The sequence below is a fragment of the Callithrix jacchus genome, chromosome 4 (genome assembly GCF_049354715.1).
Source record: "Callithrix jacchus isolate 240 chromosome 4, calJac240_pri, whole genome shotgun sequence".
NCBI classification, from domain to species: domain Eukaryota; kingdom Metazoa; phylum Chordata; class Mammalia; order Primates; family Cebidae; genus Callithrix; species Callithrix jacchus.
Genome location: NC_133505.1, coordinates 141641687 through 141668682, shown reverse-complemented (window position 1 = coordinate 141668682; position 26996 = coordinate 141641687). Strand labels below are relative to the sequence as shown.

The following is a 26996-nucleotide window of genomic DNA, read 5'->3' as shown; positions in this document are numbered from 1 at the left end:
AGGAGGCTCAGGCAGGAAAATCACTTGAACCCGGGAGGCGGAGGTTGCAGTGAGCCTTGAACACACCACTGTACTCCAGCCTGGTGACAGAGTGAGACTCCGTCTCAAAACAAAAACAAAAACAAAAAGTTCACTTCAGAACAAAAAAGTAACCTAGAAAAGAAACATTAACAATTTTAAGCTGAGAGAAAATGTACCTCTTGAAACATCTTTATACTGCTCTCCTTCTTTTTACTGGGTGAGGAGATTGAGCTCTTGCCAAGAATGTGGTTATGGCTGGGTGCAGAGGCTCAAGCCTGTAATCCCAGCACTTTGGGAGGCTGAGGCAAGAGGATCATTAGAGCCCAGGAGTTCAAGATCAGCCTGGCCAACATAGTGAGACCTTGTCTCTACAAAAAATACAAAAATTAGCCAGGCATGGTAGCAGGCGCCTGTAGTCCCAGTGATTTGGAAGGCTGAGGCAGGAGAATCACTTGAGCCTAGGAGTTCACATTCCTTGATTAAGGAGGCTGAGCATGGTTAATATATTCATCAGCCAATTGTGTTCCTTTACCTGTGGATTGCTTCCTTTGCATCTTTGCTTATCTTTTCTGTTGGGGTGCTCATTTCTCTTACCAATTTGTAGAAACTCTCAGCTACATCATGGATTCGAACCCCTTGCTATATGTATCATACACATTTTTGGCTTGTCTTTATTTGCATGGCACACCTAGGAAGATGTGAGTGCCACTGTACCCCTGGTTTGGGGATGGAGAGACAGCTCTTCCAAGAGAAGGCAGCCGGGGTAAAGAAAAACAGTGGAGCAATGGAAAGAGGGTGTCTGTCTTCCGTCACCTCTGCAGGGTGAGCAGTCATGCGCTGAGGAAAAAGGTTATGACTTGGAGATTAAAGGGCTACAGTTCATCCCTTGTTAACTAGGTGACTGTGGAGAAATGGTCTAACCTCTTCAAGGCTGAGTTTCCTCTATAGAAGGGAGGAAGTAACGGTTACTTCATACAGGATCGTTGTGTGTAATAAATGAGGAAATTCATGTAGAGGACTTCGGGGCCTGGCATCCAATCAGTGTTTGAGCAATGAACAGTTGACGGTGTGAACCCAATAAAATCACAGGCACTGCTGCCTTTTGACGATTTTAAAGGACTATGAACACTTAAGTAGCTGTTAGTTTTACACACAATTATGCATGTCACATAAGGTACTAGAAGTCTGTGAAACATTCAGCTGCCCTCTTAGTTCTGAGTTTGAGACTGGAATGCCCTCTGAGAGCGTCAGCTGCCCTCCCACATTCACTGATTGGCAAAGGGAAATATGGGGGCTGGGATCAGGGAGACTCACTCAGGAGTCCAGACAGTGGTGGGACAACCTGAGTGCTCAGTCGTGAAGAGGAAAGGCAGAATTTTTCCTTGCTATGGCTGCAACAAAGGCACTTTTGATGCTGGAAAACTTCATAGATGGAAAATTTTTACCTTGTAGCTCATATATAGATTCTTATGACCCATCAACAGGGGAAGTGTATTGCAGAGTTCCGAATAGCGGAAAAGACGAGGTGAGTATGTGCACTCAAACAAGACTGAAATGTGTTTAATATGTTGGCCAATTATGGGTAACAATTTTGGAAAGGCAGAGGGAGTTGGGGGAAGATGTAGGATTGTTAAACCTGATAGAAGGAAGATTCTGGTTCTAAGAAAGTTTGTGACTGGACTGTATGATACGTAGAACAAATCTCTTACTATATTCATAAGTAAGTCATTTTTCTAGCCAGCCTAACACAACAGTGTGTGCAGTTTTTGTTTTTGTAATTCTCAAACATTTCCTAGTGTCTGGTACAAAGTATTATTTGTAATGATTACTTTGTTAAATATTCCCTTCTCTCCACCAAGCACTGCTTAAATTTACCACTATATCCATGGAATTTTAAAAAATGTGTAGCTTTTTGGTGCATTGAACAAAACAGAATAATGCACAAAGCAACATAGGAAAAAAAAAAGAAAAATGTGTAGCTTTACGAAAACAGACAGGCAAAAAACTGTGGGCTTTGTTTCAGATTGTCTCCTCATAATTTGTCATGTCTTCAAAATGCCTGGTGAAATAAAATCAATCATTTGAACGATGAAACTCAAAATCAAATTCCCATATATTTTCGGAGTTAAATTTAACAGCGTCTTTTTTCTTATTCAGAGTGTTTAATGGTATATATATTATAATTTTTAGTGATGTATAATTAATTTGACTTGGGGAATTTTGTAAAATATTTGATTAGCTATCAATCATTGCACTGAGAATGTAAATATATTGGGAGTGGTAAATGTAGCTGATGTATGTATAGTCATCTAATGCCCTATGCATTATAATTTATTCTCTTTAAGGCACAAATAACTAGATTATTTAAAATATAATTATGGCCTTCATATAAAAATATATATTACTTGCAAAGTTTTTTTTTTGAAGACTACTATTTTTTTCTCTTTTGTTAATACTTCAAATCTGTCTTGCATTAAAAATAAACCTTTAGACTTAGGGATTAATGTTTGCAAATGTTGGCTAATTCATTGGTTAAATTATAATCTGCAATTTTGTTTGCTTTGAATGACCTAACACAGCTGTGGGAAATCCAGCTTTGTGTTTTCCACTCTTCCTTGTTTGCCAAAGTGAAGTTAAAAATGACAAACATGCCAAATTCAGCTGAAATATTTCCTGCAGCTGATAGCTCATAGCTTTTTAGACAATAGAATGTGTATGGATGCACTAGCTGGTAGAGTAATAGATGTGTTCAATTTCTCAGCAATCCAACTTCCAATTATCCTATCGGATCCCATAAGCAGATAGGATCAGATAGGATATTTGGGAGTTGGATTGCTGGCCTGAAAAATATGGTTACCATACAAACCGCATGTCCAGTTTCCCAAAACACCACTCAGAAAAATGTCGCTGGCACTGCTAACAGTGGCTCCCATTTATTAGGCTTTTGCTATGTGCTTTGCAGTCTTTACACCCTTTTTAAAAATTTAAAAAATTGATACATATTAATTGTACATCTTTATGAGCATATGTGACATGTTGATACATGGACACAGTGTGTCATGATCAAATCAGGGTAATTAGGATCTCCATCACGTTAAACATTGATCATTCCTTTGTGTTGGGAACATTCCAAATCTTTTCTTTTATTGTGAAATATACAATAAATTATTGTTAACTATTGTCACTCTACTAGAACTTACTCCTTTTAATCATATTTTTGTATTCATTAGCCAACCTTGATCCTCTCCTCTACCCTTCCCAGCCTCTGATAACCATAATTCTGCTCTCTACCTCCATGAGATCAACTTTTTTTAGCTTCCACAAATGAATGAGAACATGTGATATTTGTATTTTTGTGCCTGGCTTATTTCACTTGACATAATATCCTCTAGCTCAAATCGTGTTGCTGCAAATGACAGGATTTTGTTCCCTTTTATGGCTGAATAATATTCCATTGTGTGTATATACCATGTTTTCTTTCCTTTTCTTTTTTTTTTTTTTGAGATGGAGTGTTGCTCTGTCACCAGGCTGGCGTGCCGTGGCGCAATCTCGGCTCACTGCAAGCTCCGCCTCCTGCGTTCAAGCGATTCTTCCGCCTCAGCCTCCTGAGTAGCTGGGACTACAGGTGCGTGCCACCATGCCTGGCTAATTTTTTTGTATTTTTAGTAGAGACGGTGTTTCACCGTGTTGGCCAGGATGGTCTCGATCTCTTGACCTCGTGATCTGCCCGCCTTGGCTTCCAAAGTGCTGGGATTACAGGCGTGAGCCACCGCGCCTGGCCTATACCATATTTTCTTTATGCATTTATCTATTGATGGACATTAGGTTGAGTCCATATCTTGACTATTGTAAATAGCACTGCAATAAACATGGGGGTACAGGTATACTGATTTCCTTTTCTTTGGATAAATTCCCAGTAGTAGGATTGCTGGATGATATGGTTGTTCTACTTTTTTTTTTTTTTGAGGAAACTTCATATTGTTTTCTATAATGGCTGCACTAATTTACTTTCCCACCAATAGCATATGCATCTTCCCTTTTCTCTGCATCTTCACCAGCCTTCTTTATTTCTTGTTTTTTTTTTTTTTTTTTTTTTGATAATGGTCATTTTAACTGGGATGAGATGGTATCTCTTTGGATTTCCCTAATTACTAGTGATGTTGGACATTTTTCTAGGTACCTATTGGCCATCTTCTTTTGTGGAATATCTACTCAGACCATTTGTCCATTTTTAAGTTGGATTTTTTTGGGGGGCTATTCAGGTTATTAATCCCTTGTCACATGGATAGTTTGCAAATATCTTCTCCCATTTTGTGGGTTGTCTTAACTCTTGATTGTTTCCTCTGTTGGGTAGAGCCTTTTTAGCTTGATGTTATTTCATGTTTTGTTTTGTTTGCTTTTGTTGCCTGTGCTTTTGAAGTCTTACCCCCCAAAAAATCTTTGCCCAAATCAATGTCCTGAAGCATTTATCCTATGTTTTCTTATAGTAGTTTCATAGTTTTGGGTCTTACATCTGTCTAAGTTTTCAATCTATTTTGATTTGATTTGGTGAGAGACAGGGTTCTAGTTTCATTCTTCTGTATATGGTTATCCAGTTTTCCCAGCACCGTTTATTGAATAGACTATCTTTTCACCAATGCATATTTTTGGCAGCTTTGTAAAAAAAGAGTTGACTGTAAATGTATGGATTCATTACTGGGTTCTCTATTCTGTTTCATTGGTCTATGTGTCTGTTTTTATACGAGTGCCATGCTATTTTGGTTACTATAGCTTTTAGTATATTTTAAGTCTGGTAGTGTGCATCCACTAAGCCCTTTAACATGGATTGTCCAAAGAAGCAAGTTGTAACAACCTAGAAATCTCTATTATGAAAAAAAAGGAAGTTGTAATAGAAATCTCTATTATGAGATTTCTAGGTTGTTACAACTTGCTTCTTTGGACAATCTATGTTAAATAAGAAATCTTATTTTACAGAGAATAGTGCTAACACTCTTATCTCTGATGCTTAGATCCATGGTCATGTGCACATGTGTGCACACACACATGCACACCTATGTGCATAGCACATTTTCATTGTAGCATTGTGGTCATAAGCACACACTACAGTCAGACTGCCTGGTTCAAAGACTAGCTTCACCACTTTGTATCTACAACCTTGACTTAGAGCTGAACTTCTGCATGCCTCAGTCTCCTCATCTATGAAATGAGGATAATAATGATGCCTACTTTATAGTGTTATTCTGAGGATTAAACAGACTCATATGTGTTAAGCCCTTAGTGCTTGGCATATAGTAAATTATTTCTATGTATTAGCTTATACTCATATTATTGTATATAGTACTTAATATGTATTCTGTATTCCATGGGCATAAGATGTGCATAAGGCAACTTAGAAAATGTAGTGAACTTGAATTTTCTGAATAGCAAACAGATCAGATTTTTACACTGACTGGAGGAATTCACCCTTTTCTTGCTGGCTGGCAGTGGGGCTTCCTCATGGCTATAGCTGGTGGTAGAGGTCACCAAAGCCATCTCGTCCCCCATCCTGTCTGCAGGTCCACATTAGAGATTTAGTTTTTGAGGTGAAGCCACCGTATTTCTAGAAATTTCTAATTAAGAAGAGAATCATTTGATACTTTACTTCAGCTCAGCTGAAAGTGACTCTAATTAGTTCTTTCTCATACTGCTATAAAGATACTACCCGAGAATGAATAATTTATACAGGAAAGAGATTTAATTGTTTCACAGTTCTGCATGGCCTGGGAGGCCTCAGGAAACTTACAATCGTGGCAGGAGGGGAAGCAGGAATGTTTGATGGCAGGTAAGACAGCATGTGAGGCCCAGGAAAAACTACCATTTATAAAACTATCAGATCTCATGAGAATTCACTCACTATCATGAAAATAACATGGGGGAAACTGCCCCCACCATCCAATCACTTTCCTCCCTTGACACATAGATATTATAATTCAAAATGAGATTTGGGTGGGGACACAAAGCCTAACTATATCAGTGACTTTGCACAAGGAAAATGAAGGAGGGGTGTGGGTCAGGTTTTGCATGAGGGCTAGCACAGGCTCAGGCGGCTAGATTGCTTCAAGTGCTCCAAGAAAGATGCTTGTGGCTGCCAGAAGCCTCTGGAAAAGGATTCTGAATCTGAGCCGGGGCACAGTGGCGGAAGCCAGCTGTGATTATAATAATTTTTCATGCATGTGAGAAAAGAGAGGAGTGAGATGCGGGTTAGGGATTGTTATCTCTGGAGAAGGTATTACTTAGACACTGCCGGAGAGAAGAGACAAGCAGATACGGACTTGAAAATTATTTTGCCTATATCACATTTTGGCCATGAGTTGGCCCTACCTACACCTTCCCACACATATATTGTTTCCTTTTGTATGTAACTCTAAAACCAGGTACCCAAGCCATGTGTTCAGCCACAAATCTCCTCTTCTTCAATAAGGTCTTTCCACTGGGCAAACCAGGCAGCCGGCAGAGCAACGTGTGGTCCTGGAAACCACCAAAATCAGGGTCTGAGTCCTGATTCTGCCACTTACTAGCTGTGGGACCTCTGGCAAGTTACTTGAGTTTTTGTGGCTCCATTTTTTCATCTGTAAAAGGGGCATAGCAATACTCATTAGCATGTTCCATTATATAAAAATTAGTCAATAAGTTATGAATATAATTAGTTATTTCAAATGAAAAGGACAGTCTGAGGATGTGATTTCACCCAAAACTTTAGACCTTATAAGATATGTCACAGCTGAGTTAGAAGCTTTAGAGATTCCACATACCTAGATGAATTTTCTCCTTCAACGCTATATATATTGTATATACTACATATTATACATACTATATGTATAACAGATACATTTTTTTGAGACGGTCCAACTGTGTCACCTAGGCTGGAGTGCAGTGGCACAATTACAGCTCACTACAGTCTCTACCTCCTGGGCTCAAGTAAACCTCCCACCTCAGCCTTCTGAGTAGTTGGGACTATAGACATGCACCACCACGCCCAACGAACTTTAAAAAAAAGTTTGTGTAAAGACAGGGTGCCACTATGTTGACCAGGCTGGTCTTGAACTCCTAGGCTCAAGTCATTCTTCCAACCCAGCCTCCCAAAATGCTAAGATTACAGGCATGAGTCACCACTCCTGGCCCACGTATTTTAAAATTTTTAGTTTCTGAAGTGATTGATTGAAAATGTACATGTGTTAAAATTCAAATAGCTTCTTTCTAGCAATCTGATTGCCACATTCTGGGTGAATTGGTTAAGTGGAGTGTGTTTGTTTCTTTCTATGGTAGTTCTCCTTTGCTGGTCATGTAAACACCTGTGTCATCTACTTTGTGGGTGGCTCAGCACTGGGACATATTGAATATTCAAAATTAGGTGTGGGTGGGGCATGGTGGCTCACGCCCTTAATCCCAGCACTTTGGGAAGCCGAGGCAAGAGGAACCCTTGAATTCAGGAGTTCGAGACCAGCCTGGCCAACATGGTGAAACCCCGTTTCTGCTAAAAATACAAAATTAGCCAGGCATGGTGGCACACACCTGTAATCCCAGCTACTCGGGAGGCTGAGGTGGTTAGCTTGACTGCCAGAAGCAGAGGTTACAGTGAGCCAAGATCATGCCACCACACTCCAAGCTGGGCTACAAACTGAGACTCCGTCAAAAAAAAAAAAATTAGGTGTGTGGGGACCTGAGGATTCTGGTTCCATCCATTCCATCAGGAGTAACAGCTTTAAGGTGACCCTCTCTCCCATTTGCTCCTCAAAGATCGAAGCTGCGGTCAAGGCTGCCAGAGAAGCCTTTCCCGGCTGGTCATCCCGGAGCCCCCAGGAGCGCTCCCGGGTCCTGAACCAGGTGGCGGATTTGCTGGAGCAGTCCCTGGAGGAGTTTGCTCAGGCCGAATCTAAAGACCAAGGTCAGAGTTACCTCTTATTTGTAACACGGGACTCAGGGCATCTCTGATTATTCATGTTACCCCTCCTGGGGCCACCAGACCAGCCCATGCCCCTTCTCCTCTGGCAATAGCAGGAGTGGAGAGCAAACCCTCCCCTGCTCCAGGCCTGGGAAGGCTGGGACTTGCAGCTGGCCCACCTCTGCCTCATTCAGTGGCCAGAGAAAGTCACATGGCTGGATCCAAAAGCAGAGGGGCAAAGAAATACACTCCGACCATTGGATGAAAGGAAATGCAAATATATACAGCAAAGGGCATGGATGTAGAGAGAGACGAAGAACTAGGGCTGATCATGTAGTCTCCTACTCATCCTAAGCAGGGAATTTCAAAGTAAAGACAATCCGAAAAGCAGTGACACAGTCAGATTATTTAGGATGTTTTCTGATATGTCAGTCACCATTCCACTCCCGACACATTTTCTCATTTTTTTTTCCCCACTTTTTCCCAGAGGTCAGGGTAACAGAGTAAATACCTGTAAGTTTTTGCAAGAATATCTGTTAGGATAAGCCAAGAGTTTATCTGTTAGGATAAGCCAAGAGTTGTTTTTTTTTTTTGAGACAAAATCTCACTCTGCCACCAGGCTGGAGTGCAGTGGCGGGATCTTGGCTCACTGCAACCTCTGCCTCCTGGGTTCAAGCGATTCTTCTGCCTGAGCCTCCAGAGGAGCTGGGACTACAGGTGCATGCCACCACACCCAGCTAATTTTTGTGTTTTTAATAGAGATGGGGTTTCACCGTGTTAGCCAGGATGGTCTCGATCTCCTGACCTTGTGGTCTACCTATCTCAGCCTCCCAAGAGAGTTTTAAAAATTACATGTGTGCTATAAACCAACCAAAGAATTAGGAAGCACCCTGAGTCCAAGCCCTCAGGACAAAAATAGTTCTCTGCTGGTGTTCCTGGCCAGTCTCCCTGCATTGTTAAAGAGAACTCAGTAACAGTCCAGGTCAGCTTATGTTTCTCTTTCTGTTCTATCCAGGAGTTAGGATGAGCAGGACATGTGATGGGCGAGCAGGTGACACATAGCATCCCATGCCAGGGTGTTCCCAGCCATCCTTCTGATGACTCTACCATGTGTTGGAAGGTCATGAAACACACATCACATGTGTATAAAAGGGTTTTGTTTTGTGATGTACAAATATGACTGCCCTAACCCCCATATTTCAATGCCTTTGTCACAGGTACAAAGCCTGGTGATTTTGAATTGCTAGAGTTTGTGTGGGTGAAGTGGTAGCATCTGGAAAATTCATGATGAGAATCATGTGTTCAGTCCTACAAAACAAAGATTATTGACTCAGCTTAACCTCCCACCTCAGTTTCCAACCTTATAGCTAAATATTCTATGGTTTTATCAAACCATGATCAACTCTTTGTGAGGTCAAGGAATGCCTGCCCCAGGCTAGAAGGAATCCAGGCCGTTTCAGTGTGAGTGGGGATGGGACATGTGTGCGGTAAAAGCTGACAGAGTGTCTTCATTAGCTGACAGTGCTTTCTGTTGTTTGCTTTGTACAGGGAAAACCTTAGCACTGGCAAGAACCATGGACATTCCCCGGTCTGTGCAGAACTTCAGGTTCTTTGCTTCCTCCATCCTGCACCACATATCAGAGTGCACGCAGATGGACCACCTGGGTTGCATGCACTACACGGTGCGGACCCCTGTGGGAGTCGGTAGGTGACCTTCAGTGAGCTCCCGCCTCCTTGTTCTGCTTGCAGATGCTCACAGCATGCTATAGCATTGTCCTCAAGGAACAGGCCAAGGAAAAGGAAGAGCTGATATTTTTCTTTTACTTAAAATCTATTGGCCTCCAAAAACTATTTCTACTCTACTTTCTTTGTGTTAAATTGCCTACTTTTTTTTTTGAGACAGAGTCTCACTCCGTCGCCAGGCACCAGACTGAAGTGCAGTGGCACAATCTCGGCTCACTGCAACCTCCGCCTCCTGGGTTCAAGCAATTCTCCTGCCTTAGCCTCCTGAGTAGCTGGGATTACAGGTGCACGCCACCACGCCCAGCTAATTTTTGTATTTTTAGCAGAGACAGGGTTTCATTATGTTGTCCAGGCTGGTCTCGAACTCCTGACTTCAAGTGATCTGCCTGCCTTGGCCTCCCCAAATGCTGGGATTATGGGTGTTAGCCACCACACGGGGCCTATGTTCCCGATTTATTCCTGGAATATTGTCTTGGAAAAACAGGGAAAAGAATGATGCTAAGAGTAAATACGTAAATGTACATACCAGGATTTTGTTTGTTTTTTTTTGCTACTTATAATTTAAAAAGGAAAAATCAGGCTGGGCTCAGTGGCTCACACCTGTAATCCCAGCACTTTGAGAGGCCGAGGTGGGCAGATCATTGGAGGTCAGGAATTCAAAACCATCCTGGCCAACATGGAGAAACCCTGTCTCTACTAAAAATACAAAAATCAGCCAGTGTGGTGGCGCACACCTGTAATCCCAGCTACTAGGGAGTCTGAGGCTGGAGAATCTCTTGAACCTGGGAGATGGAGCTTGCAGTAAGCTGAGATGGCACCAATGCACTCCAGCCTGGACAACAAGAGAGAAACTCCATCTCAAAAAAAACACAAAAAACCAAAAAGACAGAAAAATTATACTTTAGAATTGTGTGGGAAAATCACTTAACTTCTATGTGCTTCGGTGTCTTATATGAAAATCTAGAATAATAATTTACTTTCATCTACATATATGTATATTAAATAAATTAATAAATGTAGGGCATGTAGGATGGTACCAGGTATGTGATAAATAAGCCTGAACTGAGAATTATCTTACTTCATGCATGTCTTTGCTTCTTGACCTTTGGAGGAATTATAAATGTCTGCAATGACTAAAACTGTCCACTAGATGCCACTGTTTCATCGGAGAAAAAAACCCTCTTTAATTTGTTCTATTTTATGAATACAAGTTAAACGGAAAAAAATTGTGACATCTTTTTGTTTTGGTTCTTTGAACCCTTCAGAAATTATGTTCTCAAGGCATTGTGGAAAGCTCTACTTCCTCCTAAGAAGTATACTAATAAGTTTTGCTGCAAAAATACTGTTATTCCCTAAAGAATGGATTTTTTCAATGGGAAATTAAATAATATAAAAGATGCATTTGCTTTCATAGCACAGGCTTGGGGCAAGAGTATAAAATAAGGTGAATGCATTTCCTTTCAGAAGGTAGGTTTTTATATTTGTGCGTTTTGTGATTGGAAGCCTAGATAGTTTCAGAACATTGCATGGAGACACATTCTAGATGCTAGTTACGTTACTTATCCAGAAAACGTATCTGGTCAGGATACAAGTGACAATCTAGAGAGAATTTTTCTTTAAAAATCTAAATAGTCAAAATGGATGCTATCACAATCCATGCGCCAAAGGTTATGGGCTTTACACAGGAGGGCCTTCACAAGGAACACTCAGAACCGACTGGCCCCTATTTTATGAATAATTGCATAAAGCTTGAGATCTTGTGTCTCAACCCACAACAGATTTGAAATAAAGGTAAAGAAACTTGTTAGAAGAAATAGCAGCCAGACAGATAAAATAATGAGGAAGGAGACATTTTTGAAAAAGTAAAGCTCAGTCTGTAAATCTCAAAATGCATCACATTCTAGAACTGTTTAGTGACAGGTGACCACTCTTTTTTATTTTTTATTTTTATTTTTTTTAAGTTCAGGGGTACATGTGCAGGATGTGCAGGTTTGTTACATAGGTAAGCGTGGGCCATGGTGGTCTGCTGCACCCACCAATCCATCACCTAGGTATCAAGGCCAGCATGCATTAGCTCTTTATCCTAATGCTCTTCCCCCCAACCGGACAGCCCCAGTGTGTGTTGCTCCTTTCCCTGTGTCCGTGTGTTCTCACTGTTCAGCTCCCACAGATAAGTGAGAACATGCAGTATTTGGTTTTCTGTTCCTGTGTTAGTTGCCGAGGATGATGGCTTCTACCTTCATCCATCTCCCTGCAAAGGACATGATCTCATTCCTTTTTATGACTGCATAGTATTCCATGGTGGGTATGTACCACATTTTCTTTATCCAGTCCATTATTGATGAGCATTTTGGGTTGATTCCATGTCTTTACTATTGCGAATAGCAAAGTGCTGCAATGAAGATTCATGTACATGTGTCTCTATAATAGAATGATTTATAATCCTTTGGGTATGTGATAGGTCAGCTCTTTAGCTCCGGAGTTTATGTTGCTATTGTTCATAATCATGAGCCATCAGGAAATGAGTAAATCATATTGACTTTACTCTGTTTTAAAAGATACAGTTGCTTTAAATATATTTCAGAATTATTTCCCTGAAGGTGACTACAAATAAGCAAAGCTTGGGAAGAAGTTAGAAGAATAAGCTAAGTTTCCTGCAGCCTGGAGTTTTGCATTAATAACCCCACTTGGCCAGTCCGCCTCAGAGGGGTATGCCGTCACTGGCAGCGCTTCTTTCATCCCTTAGCTGGACTGATCAGCCCCTGGAATTTGCCCCTCTACTTGCTGACCTGGAAGATAGCTCCAGCGATGGCTGCAGGGAACACTGTGATTGCCAAGCCCAGTGAGCTGACGTCAGTGACTGCGTGGATGTTGTGCAGACTCTTGGATGAAGCAGGTAACTGGCTGGTTGGGGGCAAGCACAGAGTTGAAGCAAAGTTATAGTTTATGCAGCACAATCGATTCCAGTGACTTCCTGGGCTTTGTCTGTCTGATCCGTTTCTGAGAAATCCCCTGCACCCACAGGGTTTCCTCACCCTGCATCCTGTCTTCAATGCTACTTCAGGCTAGTTCCATTCCCCAGGGGGGGTGACTGGCAGCACAATAATGGCAGAGACTTAAACAGGTTGATCAAATCAAAGACACCAGCCTGCTCCAGAGAGTCCATTTAAATTTAAGTTGGAATCTCAAGTTAAACTTGATGACAGTAAGAATATTGCTAGATACACCTACAGTTTGCTTAGCAACAGAATACCTTGTAGAAGTAGCCCGATTTCAAGAGATGAAAACATGCATCCTTCAGTTTTCCCTGCCTTAGGGACTGCTACTGGAAAGCTGATACAACGTGGCCTTTCCCTCGCACATCAAGGCTCACGTGTTTGTTCCTTGCTCTTTTTCTGCTAATAGTTTCTTGGCTGCATTCAGGGTTTTGTTTTTGGGGTGTAGCTCCCCACAGGAACAGGCTGGCACTGTTTGAAGGTAGCAGGCAGGAGACCCCAGCAGCCCCCTGTGAGAAGTTCCCTTAGTGTGAAGTATTTTGGCTATGTCACTCCACAGCCAGGGCAGGAGTGATGGCGGAGTGGTGGAGACAGACTCACTGTCTTTCTAGCTGAGTCCTTGCTGCCTTGCAGCCCATAGTGAGGCTGGGCTCTCCTGTATCCACAGAATGCCTCGTGTATAGGAGTCCATTTCTCGCTCCCGCTTTGGAACACCTTTCTTTGAAGCCCAGACATACACATTAGCTTCCAGTAAACTCTAGCCAGTTCTTTACTCCATGAGGAATATGATAGCTTAAAACGGAGGCTGTTTAGGGAATGGCATTGGGTGGTAGGATCCCAGGGTCCTGAAGAGGAATGAGACTATCTAGCCTGAGACTCTTGAGTTTTTGTCTATGGCGATCTGAGGCCTCGAGGTGGGGCGGGGGTCAGGGAGTGGGGGGTGGGGTATATGATTTAAATGACCCAACCCTTCCCATGTTCCTCCACTACAAACGACCCCACAGTCTAATCCCATTCTTTGTAAAATGAAGACCTTGGTGTCTGCAAGGGCGCGAAGTATTTCTTCCCTGCCTGGTGACTGCAGGTTCCCTAGAGTGGACTAGGCCTGGGGCTTATCCTCTACTGGGACTTGGAGGCAGGGGTGGCGCCACAGACCCATGTTCCCTTAACCACTCTCTCCTGAGACCAAGCGCGTCTGGATCCACGATGAGTTATCCTTCCCAACCAGTCTGCCCTGAACCTGGTGTGCATGAGAGTTTTCGGTTTCCATCTCTTTGCACAGCGTTTATCTTATTTCTTGTGAACTAAGAAGCCCATTAAACTAAGCTAGCCCGTCTCTCCTTTCCTCCATGGGCTGACTTTGCTGAACGTTCCTCCCCTGACAAATACAGAGATTGTCATGTTCACTTTGCTCCTCTCTTGAGCCCTCAGTTTCTCCACTGGGGTTGGGAGGAATGTGAACCACATCTAGGTCATCTGCTTTAGAGCAATGTAAGAGAAGATTTTAGCAGGGGAGGGAAAAGCGAAAATAACTAATTCATTCTGGATGTTTAAAGAGCTAACTCCTCTAGTCCTGGGCATTTAAACAGACCTAACAGATAACCTTCCTTTGAAATAAAATCATTTTTAAAAGGACACAGTAGGCCGGGTATGGTGGCTCATGCCTGTAATCCCAACACTTTGGGAGGCTGAGGTGGGTGGATCACCTGAGGTCAGGAGTTCGAGACCAGCCTGGCCAACATGGTGAAACCCGGTCTCTACTAAAAATACAAAAATTAGCTGGGTGTTCTGGTGTGCTCCTGTAGTTCCAGCTACTCGGAGGCTAGGCAGGAGAATCACTTGAACCCAGGAGACAGAGGTTGCAGTGAGCTGAGATTGTGCCACTGCACTCCAGCCTGGGAGACAGCGAGACTCCATCTTAAAAAAAGAAATGAACACAGTGAATACTTCTATGGGGTTCCTGGGATAGTCATTTTCTTCTTGGGGGTGCCAAATATTTGCCCTCATTCCCGCAGTACCCAGTGACTGCATTTTCCTGGCCCTTCCCAATAGGTGTGTGGGGTGCTGGGGAGATGAGGGATGTGTGTGTGTTGCGGGGGGGGGTGGTGTGTGCTCTATGTAAGCCTAAAATTCTTCTTGCTGCCACCCTGCCAAGCTCTGGCATTTGAGGGGCTTCCTTCTTGTCTATTCTCATCTGTTCCTAACTTGTCTGTGAGCCACCTCCCCTGAGTTTTGCTAAATTGCTATTTATCCTTTAAACTGCTTTCCTTCTCTTATCACCAGAATCTCTTCAGGGTTATAGGGCAGATAACTTGAGAAAAATTCCATTAATTTCTGGATAAAATGTCAAAATGGTACCGAGAAATAATGGCCAGCCGACATTAGCATCCAAGCCCAGGGGAACATAATGCAAATGTTAATGCACAATCCTCTGGGGCAGTGAGCTCATTTTACTGTGGGATAAATGTGCAGTGCTTCTGTGTTCTGGCTCACCCTCAGTTAAAATGCGACTGTGAACATTAGCAGTGATTCCTTCTATTTTTTGCCTTCAGGGTTGATAAAAAGCCTCATAGTCCCCGCCTCCTGCTCCTCACCGCATCCACCCACCTGCATGCCCGGTCATCGGTGGAGATACAGGGCTCCATCCAGAAAACTGTGGGAAACTTGTCCTCATTTTCATCTCATCATCTACTGGGAGGGCTTCTCCTTCCACACTTTGCTTTGCCCCAACCCAGAGCTGGGGTGCTTTCACAGGGTGTGGCCACTCCTCTGACAGTGACCTACAGTCTGGGATTGACCTAAGCTAGATTTCAACAAATGTGCACGTTGGGTACAGAGATGCAACCCTTAGAATTGGGGCTCTGGCTGGGTCTGGTGGCTCCCGCCTGTAATCCCAGCACTTTGGGAGACCAAGGTAGGCAGATCACCTGAGGTCAGGAGTTCAAAACCAACTTAGCAGACATGGTGAAACCCTGTCTCTACAAACATACAAAAATTAGCCAGGCGTGATGGCAGGTACCTGTAATCCCAGTTATGCAGGAGGCTGAGGCAGGAGAATTGCTTGAACCTGGGAGGCAGAGGTTGCAGTGAGCTGAGATTGAGCCATTGCCCTCCAGCTGGGTGACAGAGTGAGACTCCATCTCGAAAAACAAAAAAAAGAAAAAAGAAGAAGTGGGGTTCTGCCAGGCACCATCACAACTTATGGAACCTTCCGACCTGTCTCCTGAGGACTCACTGGGCTGCGGCCCTCACTGTAGCTTCAAGGTGATTGGGCCAAGGCTGTGGCTCTATGGGAGAATGTTGTGGATGATAATGGATCATCAATGTGAAATTAGTATACATGTGATTTATAATTTAAACATGGATTCTGGAAGAGATGGGTTGTATCTAAGGGAGTATGTTTCTAATGAGGAGAGATGCTCTAACCTGGAGCAAAGGGAAGGAAACCAGAAGCGAGGGAGCAGGTCACAAAGCTGAGACGCTGGAAGATTTCTGCACCTCCCGAAGGTCAGGCCTGAGGACATAGAGGAATCAATTCTGCTGCCTCCAGGCAAACCCTAAGAACTGCCTAGACACAACGTGATTATACAGATGACTTTCTTTTTGAACATTATAATGATGATTTTCTTTTCAAAGCTTCCCCCGTTCATGAACCATTTCTAATTTGAATAATGTACACTAAGCATTCATTCACTCATTCATTTACTTAACAATCATTAACCTGTTGGCTTTGCTACTTACTGATTGTTATTTAATCTCACTTTGCCTCAGATTTCTTATTGGTGAATTAAGCATAATAAAACTACCTACCTCCTAAGGTGGTTGTGAGGTCTGAAGGGTGTGAATCACTGATAGCAATGGGGAGTCCAGGCTGCCCATCCTGCAGGCTGGGAAGAGTAGCCTCTGCCCAAAGCGGAGAACAAGTACCTGGAGGAGTGGGGTAAAGGAACAGAAATGTATGCAGATCAGGGTGACTGAATATTCATATCCAGTTAGATGTGGGAGGAGTCATGAATATTTATGAAAGGAGAAGCAGGGGCATGCACAGGTGAGCTTCGTGTCTTCACTGGATCACATGCTCAAAAAATGGCAGCCTTAGCATGATCCGAGGGTGGAGTTTTTGGCCATCTGACATCAAACAGTGAAGCAGAGGACATGAAAATGCTCACTGTGTATCCTCGGCACGTCAGCAAAAACCAGTCCTGAGATGGTGGTTAGTTTTCAGGAAGGGATGTGTTGTGAGACTGGTGAGCTGTCACCTTGAAACTCCAAAGAGGGAGGAGAATTTGGTCACCGTTTTAGATGGTTAGCTAGAAGCGATGGAGGAATGAGTTGTTCCTTTCTTGTGTTTTAGAGCTGGTTTCTGCTTACACTCAGGAAATAATTCTGGTTAAAGGTTAATAAGGAAAGGTCATATTGTGGCACGTTTGACCTCCCATTCCATCATGACTGGGGACTCAGTTTTTAAGGTTTCTCTGGGATCCCTGTGGCCAAGAGAGGGTCCATTCAGTCAGTTGGGGGAGCTTAGGATTTATTTTTATTTCTCAGTGTCAAACTAGGCTGTCGCACAGCGTATACAATGGAGAGCAAAGAACAGATCCTGTATCTGCCCCTTAGCTAGTGTACCTTCTTTTTTTTTCTTGAGACGGAGTTTTGCTCTTGTTGCCCAGGCTGGGGTGTAATGGTGCGATACCAGCCCACTGCAACCTCCACCTCCCAGGTTCAAGCGATTCTCCTGCCTCAACCTCTCAAGTAGCTGGGATTACAGGCATGCGCCACAATGCCTGGGTAATTTTTTTGTATTTTTAGTAGAGACGGAGTTTCTCCATCTTTGTCAGGCTGGACTAAAACTCCTGACTTCACGTGATCCGCCTGCCTCGGCCTCCCAAAGTGCTGGGATTACAGGCATGAGCCACCACACCCAGCTGTTAGTGTACCTTCTAGTTGTGTGCAGACAGTGAACAAGTAAGTCCAGAAAACACATGCCTAGGCCGGGCATGGTGGCTCATGCCAGTAATCCCAGTACTTTGGGAGGCCGAGGCAGGCAGATCACTTGAAGTCAGGAGATCAAGACCAGCCCGGCCAACGCAATGAAACCCCCCATCCACAAAATACAAAAATTAGCCGGGCATGGTGGCATGTGCCTGTAATCCCAGCTACTTGGGAGGGTAAGGCAGGAGAATCGCTTGAACCCAGGAGGTGGAGGTTGCAGTGCGCTGAGATGGCATCTCTGCACTCCAGCCTGGGCGACAGAGCCAGAATCTATCTCAAAATAAATAAATAAATAAATAAAAAGAAAAAAACATGCATCAATGCATGAAGATACAGGGCAACAGAGTCTTGTGATAGAAATGATTGGGGCACCCATTTTTGGTTGTTGATGGTACTTGTAAGTTGGCTCTACAACGTTATGACACTATACGGATGGTGCACAAGACTTCCAACCTGAAACCCACCCTCCCTGGGGAGCCTTGCCCTGCTCCCCTGGGCCAAGATAGTCTCTTCTTTGCACCTCTGCAGCATGTATACACTTCTCTGCTTAATGTTTTCACACTGCATTGTGACTTCTGGACACCAAGACGGAGCAGAGTGCTGCTCCCCTAGTGGGCTTGACCTGCCTGAGACTATCTCTGCATCCTCAACCCCTAAAGTCTAGTCAGTATTATGGAATGAATTGTCTAAAATGTGTTCCATCCTGCATGTCTCTAGGGCAAAGCATCCAGAGTACCCACCTGGTGTGTACTGTGGGCAGAGGTGACTCTGTGGTTTTTGCTTTGCTATTAAACCACAGGCAGCCATAAAAGTTCCAGTGTTGTAAAACCCAGTTGTTTCCTCTGTCCCCACCCACCCCCATTCAAGCGATTGGACTTTGAAGAAGAATTTCCATGGCACTTGAACTCTTCAACATATTGAGGAGAATTTCTATAACTGATACTGTTTCCTATCCAGGTGTTCCACCGGGCGTGGTCAATATTGTGTTTGGAACTGGGCCCAGGGTGGGGGAGGCCCTGGTGTCACATCCAGAGGTGCCCTTGATCTCCTTCACTGGGAGCCAGCCCACCGCCGAGCGGATCACCCAACTGAGCGCTCCCCACTGCAAGAAGCTCTCTCTGGAGCTGGGGGGCAAGAATCCTGCCATCATCTTTGAGGACGCCAACCTGGATGAGTGCGTACCTGCAACCGTCAGGTCCAGCTTTGCCAACCAGGTATGTCCCCGGGGGTTCTTCTGCTTTCCCTCCATGCTCCTGTCAAGCTGGATCTGTTTCATCACAGTGCAATGTCTGGGAGCGAGCAGGTCAATCCAATGCCGTTTCTGTGAAAGCAGAATCAGTACACTGTGTGATTCCATTAACTCTCCGCTCAATTTTAGCATTAATTAGTGGCCCTGTAGAGTCTTCGGTTCAGGAAACTCCTGTTCTTGAGTCACACAACTTTTATCAGGTGCCAGCCATGGGTGGAATGATTGATTTTGCTGCTCCAGGCATCTCCATTTCTTTATTCACACAGTTGCCCTGGCTTGTCTTTTATTATTTTCTTAAACCTTGTCTTTGCTTGTGGTCCAAATGTCCGATTCCCAATAAAAGAACCTTACTCTCATTTCAAAAGTATTTCAAATGCACTCACACACTGAGTTCTAAATACCTGAAACTGACTAGAAAAGATTTCTCAGCGTGGATTCATGGATCAGCTTCAGGGCATTGTTGTAGCTCCTGAAAATACATAACAGGTATTTCTCTAGCCTCTGTGGTTTTTGTCAGATTCTTTAAGGCTGTGGCATTCCAAAGAGTTAAGAACACTAGACCAGGCCGGGCGCGGTGGCTCACACCTGTAATCCCAGCATTTTGGGAGGCCGAGGTGGGTGGATCATGAGGTCAGGAGATCGAGACCATCCTGGCCAACTGGTGAAACCCCGTCTCTACTAAAAATGCAAAAATTAGCTGGGTGTGGTGGTGCGTGCCTGTAGTCCCAGTTACTCAGGAGACTGAGACAGGAGAACCGCTTGAACAAAGAAGGCAGAGGTTACTCTGAGCTGAGATTGTGCCACTGCACTCCAGCCTGGCAACTGGAGTTGACTACATCTAAAAAAAAAGAGGGGGACACTAGATCAGATCAACAGTAGGCTGCAAGAAGGTGGGAACCGTGTCTGCTTTGGTGTGGTATTTTCAGTGCCAATGCTTAGAATACCACCAAGGATATAGCACGTGTATATAAACACTGGATGATTTTCTTCAAAGGATATTTTTATTTTAACAGAGAATAAAGACATAGGCCAAAGTCTTAGAACTTCATAGAAGGAAAGAGCAGTGAGAGAGATGTCTGTATTGACCTAACTCAGGTAACATTGAATATTGCATAAACCTTTGAACCTGCATTGCTTCACTAATAAAATCATGAACAATAATGATGACTTCTAACAGGGGTTTTATGAGTATAGAGTGAAAAATGTTACTTTCAATTATCTTCATGATAATCATAAGTGTAATTATTTCTCTCACTGTAACTCCTAAAGGAAGTAGCTAGAAATATAGTTTCTGGATTAATAGACAATGTACTTTTACAATGTAACTAATTTAATCATTAAGCAAGTATCAAGTGAACAATGAAGCCAAGTGTTTTGATGGCTTAGAGATAACAACGGGAGGCAAATTTTGTGGTCTGAGAAACTAATATTAGAGAAAGATGAATTCGGTATTAAACAAATTCTGAGGGGCTGGGCACAGTGGCTCACACCTGTAATCCTAGAACTTTGGGAGGCCAAGGTGGGTGGATCACCTGAGGTTAGGAGTTTGAGATCAGCTTGGCCAACATGGCTAAGCCCTGTCTCTACTAAAAATACAAAAATTAGCCAGGTGTAGTGGCAGGTGTCTGTAACCTCAGCTACTTGGGAGCCGAGATAGGAGAATCTCTTAAACCTGGGAGGCAGAGGTTACAGTGAGCCGAGATTGCACCACTGCACTCCCACCTGGGAATTAAAAGCAAGACTCCGTCTCAAAAATCAATCAAACAAACAAACAAACAAAAACAAAAATCAAATCGAATTTTAGGCCGGGTGTGTTGGCTCACACCTGTAATCCCAGCACTTTGGGAGGCCAAGGCAGGCAGATCACCTGAGGTCGGGCGTTCGAGACCAGCCTGACTAACATGAAGAAACCCCGTTTCTACTAAAAATACAAAAAGTAGCTGGATGTGGTGGTGCACCTGTAATCTCAGCTACTTGGGAGGCTGAGGCAGGATAATTGCTTGAACCTGGGAGGTGGAGGTTGCGGTGAGCCGAGATTGTGCCATTGCACTCCAGCCTGGGCAACAAGAGTGAAACTCTGTCTCAAAAAAAGAAACAAAACAAAACAAAACAAAACAAAAAACCAAATTCTGAGCATGAAGATAAGAAGTGTAAGCTTCTCTCCTACCAGAATTTTGTGAGGATTTGATTCTGCCCAATGAACCTTCCTCTTGGAAGTGTTTTAAGATGTCAGTGTGGAAAGAGACATACACTAACGAATTGGCTAATCCAAGGTCACAAATGGATTTTAGGCAAAATAAATAAAGCTGCTTGATTTAGCTTAGTGATGAATTCCATGTAGTGCATATTTCTTCCTTACTTGAATGTAGTTGGCTCTTTTTTTTTTTTTTTGAGATGGAGTCTTGCTCTATCGCCAGGCTGGAGTGCAGTGGTGCAATCTCGGCTCACTGCAACCTCCACCTTCTGGGTTTAAGCAATTTTTCTGCCTCAGCCTCCCGAGTAGCTGGTTCCACAGGCACATGCCACCATGCCCGGCTATTTTTTGTATTTTTAGTAGAGACAGGGTTTCACATGTTGGCCAGGATGGTCTCAATCTCTTGACCTCGTGATCCACCCGCCTCGGCCTCCCGAAGTGAGTTGGCTCTTTTGAAGCATCTCTGTGTGACCTTGGACATGTATTAATTCAAAACTCCTTTTTCTAACTGTAAACTGGGAAAGCTAACAGACCACAAAATTGTAATGAGGAAAGCACCCTGCACAGTGTCTGGCTTGATAGGCACTCCACAAATGATACTGTCCTTTTCTTACTGTCTCCAAAGTCTTCCTTCTGGGTATCTTGGTATGCTTACCAATGCTTTCTGGGCACTGAGTGACAAGGAACTGGGTCAACCTCTCTAGCTTCTTCGTTACACTCTCCTTCCCTGATATCACAGGGAACTTGTGCAAATGAAACTATCAAGTGTTTTGACGTTTCCCAAGCTAGATATGGAGATGATCCTAACAGTGATCCTGGTTGCAGAAAAAATGTATTATTTCCAAAACATTAACGGTTTAATCTGGACAATGAACCTTTGTACAAATACCAAGACAATCAGGAGTCTTCTATTTCCTAGGATTGTTGTGAAGGTCAAACACAAACATGGTGAAAATACTTATGCATTTATGTACTTGCCATGCATAAATAATGCTTTGAAAGTCTAGAATGGGGTTTGCAAACTGTTACGTGCTATATCCAGACGATAGGGTTATTTTTCATTGAGAAATCTGTTATAGCCCCTCCCCTGCACACTGAGCATCTCTATTTGATGTCTGTGAGGAGTCTGAAACCTAGTGTGTCCAAGCCCAGCTCTCGTTTCCCTCCCTCTCCCTTCCTTCCCACCTCATGTCTGCCTTTCCAGGGAACAGCACCACCATCCACTCTGTGGCCTACTCTTGTTCTTGCCCTCTCTTTGCATCAACAGGTCTTATTGGTTCTGTCTTTAAGGTATATCCTGGATCCCATCACTTCTCCAGTGCATCTGTGCCAGCTCCATCACACTTTGGAGGTCCCGTGCCACTGGAAGAATCTGTTGAACTCAGTGGGTCCTTGTCACTCCTCTGCATTTCCATGGATGCCTCCTTGGTCCAAATTACCTACACACATCTGCACTTCTGGAATATTCTCTTAACTCCTCTGCTCTGTTCCCACACTTGTTTCCTTCCATCTTATTTTCCCACGGCTGCCAGAATGAGCATTTTAAAATGTAAATCTGATCATATTATTCTGCTGCTTAAAACCCGCCCCTTTTTTATAATACTGAGAATAAAACGTAATCTTCTTAGGAACCTATGAGACTGCACGATAGAACCTTGCTAGCCTCCTGACCTCCTCTCCTACCATGCACCTCCTGTCCCTGCCTCCTCTTCCAGCCTCAGCCCCACCCACCATCTTGCTTTTTCCTCATGCACAGCAGCTCATTCCTGCTGCAGGTCCTCTGTACTTACTCTGGAGAATTCCCCACGTCCAGATCTTTTCCTGCCTCCTGTTTTTACATCAGTCAAGATTCCATGCCAATATCTCCTCTTTGCAAGTGCCCTCCATGACTCCCTTTTGTAAAATAGCTGCCCCCGTCCCTGCTATCAGTTTCTAGTCCCATCCTCTGCTTAATTTTCTTTTATGGCTTTGATCACAACCTGAAGTTATATTATTTATCGAGTTTATTTACTTGTGTTTTTAATGTCTTTCCCACAAGGCTCTGTGTTCCACATGGTGGAGACTTTGTCTTATTTACACCGTACTCCATTGCCTAGACCAGTGCCTGATACATGGCAGGTGCTCAAAAGTGCGGGGTGCTCTATCCACGAAGGAGAGTGTTCTCAGCCATGTCACCGTTCTCATTCTTGGCAGGGTGAAATCTGCCTCTGTACCAGCAGGATCTTTGTCCAGAAGAGCATCTATAGAGAATTTTTAAAGAGATTTGTAGAAGCTACCAGAGAGTGGAAAGTCGGCATTCCCTCTGATCCGTTGGCCAGCATGGGTGCTCTGATAAGTAAAGCACATTTGGAGAAAGTAAGTAAATTTCTGCTGTGTAAGTAACAGAATAAGTTCTTATTTGAAGACAAGCTCAGTATGAGCACAGCACATATCAGACTCTGAAATACTGTTAGTTACTCCCCCATTTTTGAAAAATAACCTGGGAGAAATTGTCTGTGGATACAGAATCTGAACATTGTAGATATGAATATGCAAATACAGTCCCAGTGAAAGTAGCATCCACATGAAATTAATGAACTTGAGAAGTCAGCATGGAGATACCACCAGTAGAGAGGAGAAGCCAAATTTCAAAACATTAAGATCAGCTAATAAGGGTGACATGGAAGAGTGCCAGTGATTTCCATAGGCAAACATTCTCTTTGGAAAAGGCCCGCCTCTGGTTTATAACAGATGGGATTCCAGAAGTGGCAACACAAACAATCCAAATTGTGTAATCTTTAGTCAGTGGGGGACCGGGGTGACCCATCTGGAAGAAACCACTGATAGTCTCTGAGTGACTGATGAAACTCAGATCTTCAGGATCATTTTTTTTTTTTAAAGCAAATCTGGCCTTTGACTACAATTTAGGGTTATTTTAATTTATTACCAGATGTGACTCCCAAAATAAGTCATACATTTTGGAGTTAGAAGGACTCTGCTTTCAGCTGAGGGCCATTGAGGGAAACTTGACGCCATCAGCCAGCCATAAGAGACAGAGCGTTTGCGTAAGTCCGTAGAACTCCCTGACACTGCACAGCGCACTCCCACATGGACTACATTTAACTTTGACTTTTGGGACACTGCAACACAGTTGCCTGCAGATGGAAAGATGAAGTAGCTTGAAGCCCTGTCCTTATTTCTTCTGTTTTCTCAGTGAAATAGACATCAGGGTGAGGAGGGGAAAAGGTATTGGAGCTTTCCGGAGGGAGGAGAGGGTATGAAATAATCTCGCAGTAGGTCAGGAGAGGGAAAGGACTGGGAAGTGACAAAGTTATTAGCAGAGCAGCTCAAAGGGCTCACTTGAGGCCTGTGGTCATTTATTTAAAGTGAGGCTGACCAGCATGGTGTGTTTTTCTCCAGCTAAATTAACCTACAAGATTGCAGGTACATAGGCAGTGCAGATGGTCCTTCATGGAGTGAAGATTTTCCAGGTGCAAGAGACTCCCTTGTTCTCTCTCCTCCTGGCTCTTTTAGACACTAGGGCTCCCTGCCTGCCTGCCCACACCTGCAAATGCCTGGTGAAAAACAATGTTAGTATGCCCTGGACTGCTTCCTGGGAAACAGGAAGGGGCAGAACGAAACTCAACTCCTGGAAGTATCTTTCTGCAGGCTCAGGCAATAGTGCAGCGTGAGGTTCTCTGTGTAATTCACTCATTCAGAATTTCAAAGTTCTTTCTGTTTCAACTCAACAGATACACTATTTTTTTTTCTATTTTAGTCGCTGACATAATAACTATTTTAGTTACCCAGTGAGAGAATACATATTAGTGAAACAAATAAAAGTATTGACTTTTCTGTATCAGTTGAATGATCCCCTTTGTTTGTCTGTCTCTGTCTCTGTCTCTGTCTCTCTGTCTCTCTGTCTCTCTCTCTCTCTCTCTCTCTCTCTCTCTCTCTCTCTCTCTCTGTGTGTATGTAAGAGAAAGGAGAGAAAGAAATTGATGCCACACTTTGACACTTTAACTGATATTGGTAGCTATGGCTTTTCTCTGTGATACAGTAAATATTTGTCTTCAATATGTTGTAATTTCTGTGGACTTTCATACCATATTTTTGATGCCTGGTATTAAATATTTAATATTGTGATGACTTATACAAGATGCTAATGAGTTCTCATAATTTATTGGTATAAATTGCAGATTCTATGTGTTTATAAAATGTAACACTAGATAGATGACATGCCCTCACCTTTAAAACCACTCCAGGAGCCCTCTCTTTAACCTGCTCTCCTGTCTTTCTGAGCCTGCTGGAGGCCCACCTGAAGGCGTCTCTGTCCTCTGACAACAGGCAGCCTCACGTGGTCTGATTTTCTCTGCTCCACATGGACAACAAGACCTCTCTCTACTGAGCCTTGGTTCCTTTCAGTGGAGAATGGTAATCAAGGCCAGCATCTGAGCTGAAGGGTGTTCCATTAGGGGATTTCCTATTACATGGCAAGTGGCCCAATGACATCCAAGAAGAGGTGGCTTAAAACCTTGTGGTGCTTCCAACACACACTGCCCTTCTCCTCCTTTATTTTTTAAGATGGAATCTTGCTCTGTTGCCTAGGCTGGAGTGCAGTGGCACAATCTTGCTTCACTACAACCTTCACCTCCTGGGTTCAAGTGATTCTCCTGCCTCAGCTTCCCACGTAGCTGGGATTACAGGCGCAGGCCACTATCACCCAGCTAATTTTTGTATTTTTAGTAGAGATGGGGTTTCACCATGTTGACCAGGCTGATCTTGATCTCCTGACCTCAGGTGATCCACCTACCTTGGCCTCCCAAAGTGCTGGGATTTCAGGTGTGAGCCACAATGCCTGGCCACACTGCTTTTTTTAAAGAAGGTTCCTGGCCAGGTGCAGTGACTTATGCCTATAATCCCAGCAGTTTGGAAGGCTGAGGTGAGTGGATCATTTGAGGTCAGGAGTTCAAGACCAGTGTGGCCAACATGGTGAAACCCTGTCTCTACTAAAAATACAAAAATTAGCTGGGTGATAGTGGCTTGCGCCTGTAATCCCAGCTACTTGGGAGGCTGAGGCAGGAGAATTGCTTGAGCCTGGGAGGCGGAGGTTGCAGATTGTGCCACTGCACTCCAGTCTGGGTGACATAGTGAGACACTGTCTCAAAAAAAAAAAAAAAAAAAAAAAGAAGGGTCCTGAGTCCATGCTGACATTTCCAATGTAGCTAAATTGCCTTTTAAACCTCGCTTTAATATAATAGTTATTTCATTACTGGTGATCATGTGTCAAGATGTTTGGTCATACCCCATCTTATTCACAGCCAATGCCTAAGTCTTTGGACTAACCTAAGAAACCAGCTACGATCTGTCCCATTACCTCTGTGACCTTCCCTTTCCTCATTGCATTACTACATACTGGCCTTCCTGTCCTTCCTGGAAAACACCAGGCACTCTTCTGCTGCTTGGCCCTTGCTCTTGCTGCTCACGCTGCCTGGAATGCTCTTCCTTCAGATGTATGCATGGCTCTCTCCTTCCCCTTCTTAGAGCAGATGTCACCTGAATGAGGGCTTGCCTGCCTGCCCTATATACAGTGGTACCTTTGAAAACTTTGACTTCTTTGGAGCTTTTTCTCTGTGGTTCTTACTGTCATCTGACATGCCATATATATGTCTTATCCCTTTACTGACTATCTTCCCTGGATTAGAATGTCAGCTTCATGGTCAATGTTATTCACTGCTGTATCTTTAGACTAAGGCTGCTGGGACACAGTAGGTGCATATTCGTTGGGTGAATGACTGAATTAACACCACATGATGTGCCCCAGATATGCTATATCTCTCTAATTTAAGGTATCCATTTTCCTTGAATTCTTTTTGATCCTTGCCTTAAACTATCTGGAAT

At 43.5% G+C, this 26996-nt stretch overlaps 1 protein-coding gene across 1 annotated transcript in view; it reads left to right on the top strand.

Moving 5' to 3' along the window:
* Positions 1 to 1345: 1345 nt before the first annotated feature.
* ALDH8A1 (aldehyde dehydrogenase 8 family member A1) overlaps positions 1346 to 26996 on the top strand; it is a 34087-nt gene continuing 8436 nt past the window's right edge. The window contains exons 1-6 of the mRNA XM_002747051.6: positions 1346 to 1546; positions 7798 to 7945; positions 9491 to 9646; positions 12432 to 12581; positions 18631 to 18887; positions 23310 to 23471. Of these exons, the coding sequence (XP_002747097.1) occupies positions 1409 to 1546; positions 7798 to 7945; positions 9491 to 9646; positions 12432 to 12581; positions 18631 to 18887; positions 23310 to 23471 (1011 nt within the window). The 5' untranslated portion in view covers positions 1346 to 1408. The remainder of the gene's footprint in view (positions 1547 to 7797; positions 7946 to 9490; positions 9647 to 12431; positions 12582 to 18630; positions 18888 to 23309; positions 23472 to 26996) is intronic.